At 41.5% G+C, this 9,154-nt stretch overlaps 1 protein-coding gene across 1 annotated transcript in view; it reads left to right on the top strand.

Annotated features, from left to right (window-relative positions):
* Positions 1-8,926, top strand: part of LOC104620624 (double-stranded RNA-specific editase B2-like) — a gene marked incomplete at its 3' end in the record, with an annotated part of 55,045 nt that extends 46,119 nt beyond the window's left edge. The window contains 1 exon segment of the mRNA XM_010286905.1: positions 8,812-8,926. Within this exon segment, the coding sequence (XP_010285207.1) occupies positions 8,812-8,926 (115 nt within the window).
* Between the last annotated feature and the right edge of the window lie 228 nt (positions 8,927-9,154).

The following is a 9,154-nucleotide window of genomic DNA, read 5'->3' as shown; positions in this document are numbered from 1 at the left end:
GAGCGTGGACCTTGAACAGCCAAGAGTATTGTGTGTGGCAAGGGTTTTGCCACCATTCGTTTCCAAAGGATATTCGTTTTAATGCACCTAAGAAAGATAAAGTGAGGAAACAGAAAACTGAAGGGACATTTCTCAGATAAAGCATTGATTTTATTAAAGAGAGACGGCTCATAATATGAATCTAAAATCTAGTTTTTTATAGAGAACATAAAAGCCTTTTTACAGAGTTAGCCACTCCTAGGCACTGGTGGTTTTATAGAGCTTTTATCTAGTTAAAGAAAACCCATTTGTGCTAATTTAATATCTGTAGTGTACAACAGCTTGACACCTGAGGCTTGTCCTAAAGCAGGCACAAGGCTCCAAAGCGAACGCTACTTCATTGTTTTGAATTATTCAGCACTTGCAGCCAACCTTATGTGTGCCTCTGTAGGAAGAAGGCTTTTGGGTTAAGGATCAGTAAAAGTAAAGGAAAAAAGGCAAACAACCAACCCCTCCTTTCTGGCGTTTGTTAGCAGGTGCAGTATTGACTTCAAGAATGATTCTGCAAAATTGGTATGGACATCCTTCATTACCAGAGCGATAAATGCAGAGTTGTACTCAGAAGAAGCAAAGCTGGAAACTGAGCATGGCCTCCTTTAGGGAACAACTGTTCATGTCGGTGGAAAAGCTTGTTTCCTCTAAATTCATTGAAATGGTACTTATTGGTAGTATCTTTTTAGAGCAAGATGAATGCAGACAGCAATGAATCAACCTCAAATAGAGGGGCTCATCTGTTAGCATCCTACCATTAACACACTAATGTGAATTTAAAGATTCTAATTAAACCCACATACAAAATGTTTTCCTACTAAATAGAAAACCGCACTTTTTGGAGGAGCTGGGGCATTTGGATTTGACAACATTTCCTTTTTCAATACTATGCTTATTTTATGTGTTCTATTTTCTTTCAGTCACTCCAGGGGTTTCTGAAACAAATAAAAAGATACATTATATTAAGTTTGATTGATTCCCTGTGGTCAAGGGATATATTGAGAAAACAGACTAATTTTTTTCACCAAGCTTGTAAAATAAATTCCTGTTTGATCTTTATACTTCTTACTGTTGCTACAAATTTCTTTTGAGATATTTAACATTGATTAATCTCATTTACCAGACCACACTTGTACAAATTCAGAAGCTTTTTCATTATAGCAGAACTCACATCATAGCTATCAGTTTCTAAATTTGTCCCTCCCACCCCAAATACCCCAATAAAACTTGGTTTAGCTCCCCATTTCAAATTTGATATTTCTGCAAAAAAAATCAATATTTTAAGACAAAATTCTATGAACACTGTCACAGTATCTCTTTGTCAGTCGTGACTGAAAATCCCACTGAAGAGATTTAAAACAAAGTTTACAGGGACAATTTCGTGTTCCCTAGTAAAAAGTTTCAGATGCAGTGGAGGACTTTTACTTGCATTTGGCCACTCAAGAAACATCACAAGTGAGAAGCCTACTGCAGCCTTTAGTCATTGCTGGAACATATGCTGGATATATGAACAATTCATCAAAGTCTGATAAATTATTTTTAGCAGACCTCACATTCATTAGAACAGGGTGGAATCTAAAACTTAAATGATTGGGAGCCCTCCCAGGCATAAAGATGCTGAGATTTACCAAACATGGACTCTAGCTAACCCTCCATTCCACCTTTGCCTCATCTTAATTTCTTCATGCGTGCTGTATCCTCCCAATCCCAGCACTCGGGGGGTGACTATCATTTTCATAAAGCCATAGGTTTACGGGAAACACAAAAACCAAATGGGTGGGAGAAGGAATTTTCTATTCTGACTCCCATTCTGGAGTCTTTCGGGGCATTTTGTCATTCTTTCGTCTGTCACACAGGGACAATCTTCAAAGTCTGTCCCATACAGCAGCCAACACAGTACTGATATTTAGTAACTGATCACTAACGATATAAGCAACAGTGTGGAGGCAAATATGTTTTGTGGGGCCTGGGAAATTAGCAAAGCAATCAGCCTCCAGACAGGGTGAGGCGAGGAGAGGGCAGTAGCCAGCAAATAATCACTCTGAGCCCAGGAGCCCATTGCGCAATCCAGACAAGTTGGCCAAGTCAGTTGAGGTCAGCTCAGCCACTGAGGAGCCTTCATGAATGCAGACCAAATTCAGGACATTTGATGATTTCAGAAATAAGGACTTCATTATATTAGCTCAGCATCATACGTAGCTAAAACCTCTGTAACAGGACTATGAACAGACAGGAGGGTTGGTGAAAGTGATTCTTTTGACTGAATCAATAGGAGCAGTTGATCTTCCCCATCAATCTTGATAAGAAAACCGTGAGGATATTCAGTGTCAGAAGTGTGTTATTGTTATTGGAGTTTTCATTAGAAGCTCAGTGTAGGAATGGGCACTCAGCTGCTGCCTGTGCACCACGCGCCCAGTCCCCTCTGAGAAGCGCGAATGAGGACACCTCTCTGAATCAGGACGCACACGGGATAAATGAACACAGTCAGCTGAAATGAAAGCATATAGCCAGACAAAATAAAACCACATCCATCTAAGATAAAACAAAGCCCATATATGCTGGCCCTGAGGGATAAGCCACAACCAGACAATAATGATCAATACTGTGGGAGTTATGATGAGACAGAAATAATTACAGCACATCTCAAGGAAAGAACCACAATGAATTCCCTGGCAGTGCCTTGTTCTTTGACTAATACTCTGTAAATGCCTGTGCATACTGAAGGAAGGCTGAGTTATGAGGGGCTGTGGACTGCAGCCTCCAGTCTGGCTGCAGAAGTCCTTGTATGACGCTGCTTTGAGAGTCTCACCACCATCAGTGCCATTGGCCTCACAGTTCCCCTGAGGAAGAGGGTAAAAATCATCCCCTTTTACCTCAGGAGAAGTGGGACTCATGTCAAAGCAAGTGGTTTGCACCAAGGCTTCCAGGAAGCAGGGCAAGGAATGCACCCAGCCTGCGACCTGCTGCCCTCCTCCCTTCCACAGGCCACCCCTGCCTGTCCATTCCTCTAGGTCCTCGTTCAGCCCTTTCCACCGTGCTGGGAGAGCTCCTGCCGACAGCAGTGAAATGGGTGCTAGGAGACTGATGGTGGAGGGCAGCCCACGACCCTCAGTTATTTCTCTTCTCAAGGCTGCATCTCGAAGATGATGTAGTGCCTGGGAAGAGCCTGACTAATTCATTGGCTCGAGGGCACAATCGCTTAGCGATGAATTTCCAGCTAGCTACAGCAAACTTATTTACAAGCCTGGGACAAAGTGTGTTGTGTAGCAATTTGCTACACACCCTGACCAGGAGCAGCGCTTCAGGATGGATATTCCCTGTGCTGTGTTTTCCTCCCCTCCCATTTAGAGAGTGAGAGCTCTCCGCAGGAAAAAATACAAACTCCAGCTGTCGATGAGTGCATGTTTCCTCCTCGACCAGTGAAAAGAACCAGGTGTGCATCTCCTTTTATCAGTGAAGGGAGTTGCGAACTTAATTCAACCTGATACCCATTCATTGTGTTCAACATTTACCCCCCAAATGTCAGTAATTTTCTGGAAAAAAAAATGTACTTGGGAGACAGGAGAAACAGAGCCCTTGGTGATATCTGTATAGCAGAATATTTCTTTCCATCCATATGCAAATATAACCTTTTTGATATTTCAACCCTATAAACCCTAAAACAGGATTTCAATAGAAAATATTTACTAAAGGCTTTCTTCTTTATAATCCATTGATTTTAATATCCTTACTACTCCTGCTGAATGTCAGTTTTACCCTGAAGACTCCCATTGCAAACTTGAACACATTTAATTATTTATTATACCATTTAAAATATTAGTGCTGAGAAATGACTTGAAGTTTTTGGTTCTGTAATGGTATGATATAAAGTTTGATTTTCCTTTGTGAATAACACAAGTAATTTGATACGGTAATCAAGGACAGATGAATACTTCAGACAATGCAGTGCCGTTTTAATAGTAATGACATCTGTTTTTCATTGTTCCAGCCTCCTTGTATATGTTAAAATATAGCTCATTAGGTACTGGCGGATCTGTGTCTTTTTTCACAGTAAAAAGTTTAACATTATGTTTTATTTCTTCTGCCAGGCGTCTGAACATGACGCTGTTGCTTCCACCACTGACAGTAAGCTTTTAGGCAATGTTCGTGGTTTGAGTGGAACCGAGAGTAGATTTGCCCCTCAGTGTAGGTTTAGCAGCCTTGTTTGCTTTACTCATATCACTCACTGTGCTAGCAAGTGTCCTGGCTAAACCACGACAGCAAGACCAAGCAAAGTTTTGATCTCAAAGAACTTGTCTCTGGGACAAATATTGTTTGTGCAGAACAGTCTATGTGGGGAGCTGTGGTAGGTAAGATTTTGACAGCAGGCAAACCAAAGCAGGGGATTCGAAAGAAACTCAAGACCTGGACAGTCAGTGCTTCCCCAGAGTCACCTTTTTCCCCCTAACAGGCAGGCAAGGCCGGCGCGGCTGAGCTCACCCTGCCTGGCCTGGGCACGGCCGTACCTGAACTCCCATCCTTGCCGGCGGAGCCTTATCCGAAGCATCTTTGTCAGGCACACTTCCACTGGCTTCGGTGGCATTTTGCATCAGACCCCCATTCTCCAAGGAGATTTAACACCCAAACATGTCACCCCTAGGTCCAGAACTCAAGCACTATTTGAGCTCTTATTTTCCCGTGCGCTTTGGTAAAAAATTTCAGAGTTCTGACTGTCCGTGTTTATTCTTTTTTGTGTCCTGTCCCCTTGCCCCAAGCTGCCATTTCTCTGCCATTACATGATCAGTGTAATTGCGTGCACCTCTCTTAATTGCACTGAACTTTTCTTTCACAAGGAAAGTTTCTTTGCTGTTTTTTTCCCAGCTTCTGAAATCTTCCTTTTTTCTACTACCAACCTGATATTCGTTCAGAAGCTGCCAAGATATATTTGGCTCTTGTATTTACTCCAGATGGAGACTTTTATTTTCACTCATATCTGGCAGTAGGAACTGTGATATCACCAAGCACAACTTTTCTCTGAGATTAATTGTTTTGATAATAGAGAATAACAAAAGAATTGTTCCTTTTGTATATGTTTTTTAAGATATTTCTGATTGCAGGTAACATAGCCTAGCCTGTATCCCAAAAGTTCAGCCAGGCTCACAATAGCCATCAGTAGTTGGATTTTTCTGGTTTATAGCCCATCAAGAATGATCATCTGCGTATGTATCTTTTAGTAGCCTAGGATTCTTGTTTAATAGTAAGGCAAGAAAATCTCTGGAACAAAATCTGTGGTTCTGAACTGAGCAGGGGTAAATGTACCAACTCTTACCTCCCCCATACCTGTCCTGTGATTTCAGTGGACGTGAGTGGATCAGGCCGAATAGCTGCTTTGGTGTGTGGTAGAGAGGAAGGCAGCACTCTACACCTCTTGTAACTTATGCGTATGGCTCAGGAAACTAACCCCATACCCACCTCTGCCACGGGGCCGGCTTTCAGGGATGGATTATTCAAGGTCCTGCAATTACGCTGCATTTCATGCATCAGTCCTCAGGGTGCCAGATCATTTACAGGGCTGAGGTGTGCGTCTATTGGCTTCTTTTTGCTTTTTCCACCTGCAATAGACTGCTCCTTTCCCTCCTTTCCATTGTACTTCGGAATATCCATTTGGAAATTTGGAGCAATATGATAGCCTGTAAATGACCTCTCAGATTGGACACTATGCTTCTGGTCGTTTTTCCTGCATCCTCCACCTATGTATTCATGCATGTCACTCCTTTGCTTCTATTAATTTCACTGGCATCCTTCTAGGCAATGGATTCAAGATGAAAAATATTCGCCTGACTTATTTTAGCTAAGAGGCTTCACATTTAATGGATTTGCTGTTCTTTAATGTCCCAGGTCACTCCTTGAGACCAGCAAATGCCGAATTCCTTATCGTCCCTAAATGTTATCTGAAGTCATGTCATTATTTTGCTTTTAGTGAGTCTCTTTGCTCTCTGGCTTTGGAACCTACTGCCAAATGAAGTAAAGAAAGCTCTGACTGTGGGGATTTCTAAATCCAAAGTTAAAAGTTATTTGTTCTATTTAGCATTTTTTAAATGATTCTTTTAGGAATTGTATGTGCCTCTAAGCTAATTAACTCTTAATGAGTGCAAAATGCCCTGGGATGCAGATTTGGAGGGTACACTAGAAATGCAGGCATGGATTGTACTGCATTACTGCAGGAGATGAAATTTATGATTTGATTCTTTTTTTAAATGATAGTGCAGATGATAGTTTTATTGAGATACTCTTTTTTTTTTTTTTTTCTTTCTTTCTTTCTAAGTCTAAATAAAGCTGATCAGATTTTCGGTCCACCATATGGGACCCAGTTATATCAGTCCTGCAAATACACTTTAGTTTTACATTATGGATGAAATCACTCTTCAGTAGGGAAAACAATTTTAGAAACAAACTTTCATATTACAAAAGACAGGCAGTGTTCCAGCGCTGAGCACTTAGCCAGAGCATCAGGAAATCGGAACACCTGGCTGTGCCCAGCTCCGTGCTACTCCCCTGGACCAGTCCCTCACCCTTTTAGTGCCTTCACCCATTCATCTGTAAAGCAACTATAATTGCATTTATATCACAAGGGTGCCTTGATGCTTGACAAATGAGAATTGACCCAAAATCCATCCTTCAGAAGCACTGTATAAGCAATACCTTGCTCACATGGTGGTTGTCGACAATTAGATTAGAAGAGGTATAAATGCAGTCAAAGTGAAATTCCATTTAGGAACTGTCAAACTGTTCCTGGTAATTTTTCTTAGTTTTCATCTAATTCTAGTGTAGAATTTTACATGCATCTCCCAGGAAGGGTTTATATGGCTCTTTCCTTCTTTTGCAACAAGACAGCGTGTTATATTCAATGTGGTAGTAAACTGTTTTTTGGGGCAAACGATTCATTGCCAGAGCAATACCTTGGAAAGCTGCGTTTAGCAAAACAAAGAAAAAATATTGTGTCAAAGAAATCCTATCCTCTATGTATATGAGCAAATTGCAATCACTTGCAAAGATTGTCCATGGAAAAAATATTCTTGGCTTTATGGAAAGAGGGTTGTCTAATTTTTGGTATGTTTTATTTAATTAGATTTTTTATATTTGCTATAATAATGTTTAAAAATTAAGCTGACTTTCTGCAACAAACTGTAGAAACATATGGTGTACAGCCTGCAGAGGCTCTCAGTGGCAGTAGTATTACTGATAATATTTGTGAATTAGAATCTGCTTTCCCCTGAGAAATAGCTGTGTGTTCTCCCAATTTAAAATACTGTGTGTGTATTTTACACGTTTTCATCAACAATAACAGTTTTGGGAGAAAAAGGATGGATATGATCTTCTTAAATACATTTCCTTACTTCTGCATAGCTCTGGATCTTTCAGGGTGAGGGAAGCTAAATATCAGACTCAGCCTCTCCTCCATGTGTGCCGTGAACCCACTTAAAGAAACCAGGTGAATTCAAGGGGGCCTGTTTCACCAGGACCTCCCCCCCAGGCAGCTTAGCCCAACACCAGGAGAAAAACTAAAACTGTTGCTTGCTTGAGCCATTTTTCCTAATAAAGACACAACTGCTCAGGGCTAACCAGATTACAGGACACCAGGAAGTCTCCCAGCAGCAGCCCAGAGTAAGCTCCAGGCCCCCAGAAACTGCTCCTGGGAGGATTTGTAGGTACAGCTTGGTTTCCCACACGAAATCATATGGTTCAATAAAAAAAAAATCCTTCAGATCTTACCTTTTTATGTTCAGACTTGCAAAGCACTTTAAGAAGAGCTCATGCTCACAAACAGCATTCCTCTGACTTATCTCTAATGTACGCTTGAGAGGCTCTGTGCCAAGCAAAGTGCAGAGATTAAGTAAATGAAAAGATACTAAACGTTGGAGCAGGGAAATGGTCCAAGTAGTGGTGTTCTCAGGAGCACCAGAGCTGGTTTAGGTTGACATTCATCCATATACAGTCTGCAGAATTCACTTTATAGACTTCTTACCCTGCTTGGCTTCAGTAACTGGCTTCCCAAGGCTCTCCCTGGACTCACTCAGACCTGAGGGTTCAAACCACACAGTCACTAGAGCCCAGTCCATGGGAAAATTTGACCTTTCAACAAAGCTGCCATGCTCAGGACGAGACCTGGAAGAATGGTCCCGCAGCACTACTGCCCACCAGTGAACTCGTGCAAGCAACATCTTTGGTAGGATGTGCGAGCAGAGGTTCCCCTTCCCTTCCTCCCAACGGCTGTTGAGGTGGAAGCAAGACAGACCATGGTACTTCTCTGAGAGCTTTAAACATAGCCCAGATTGCTGAGCTGATCGTTTTGCCTCAGTAGCTGTGAGTCATTAAAAACTCACCTTGAGGCTTCAGTGGGCTAATGGAAATTTTCTGTGGGCGCATGGAAATAAGTGGTTTGGTGGGACACACATCCACTTCAGCTCACTACAATAAAATGCTTTAAGGACCAACAAATTTCCTGTGAACTCATCCTGGATGAATGTTTAGGAGGCTGAAAAAAAGTCAACCTTGAAATCTTCTCCCATTACCAGTAATCCCAGTCAATACAGGTCTCTAGCTTTAATTCAGTTAATTTGGCCATTTCCAAGGGTGATGTGGATAGTCGACAGAGTTACTCCTTTTATCTTTGCTCAGGTAGGTGGTCTCTAATTCTAAAAGGGGCCTCTCAGCAGTTGACAGCAGGTGACTAATCTGCAGAAACGCCCAGGTGTCTCAATCAAAGAAAGTGAAAAAATTCTTTCTGACTGTGTCTTTCAGGATTTTGCCGACTCCATATACCAAATGGTTGCACAGAAGTTCCAGGAGCTGACAGACAATTTCACTTCCATGCATGCACGCCACAAAACTCTTGCAGGCATTGTGATGACCAAAGGTAAGATACCCTCTCATTTATTTTACTCTGGCATTTTTCATGACTAAGTAATACATTATTTATCTGGTCCAACGTACTGAAGGATGCCTTTACTCCCACACAGTAAAATAAATAGTAATGCAGAGAAGAGAGAGCATTAAATATTTATACTTCAAGCAGGTTCACATGAAAAATATTGGCAACAGAGGTAAAGATTTATTCATAAATATGTCCCTACATTGCTTTTTT

The sequence above is a fragment of the Phaethon lepturus genome, unplaced genomic scaffold, assembly GCF_000687285.1.
Source record: "Phaethon lepturus isolate BGI_N335 unplaced genomic scaffold, ASM68728v1 scaffold20615, whole genome shotgun sequence".
NCBI classification, from domain to species: domain Eukaryota; kingdom Metazoa; phylum Chordata; class Aves; order Phaethontiformes; family Phaethontidae; genus Phaethon; species Phaethon lepturus.
This window is presented reverse-complemented; position numbering and strand designations above follow the sequence as displayed.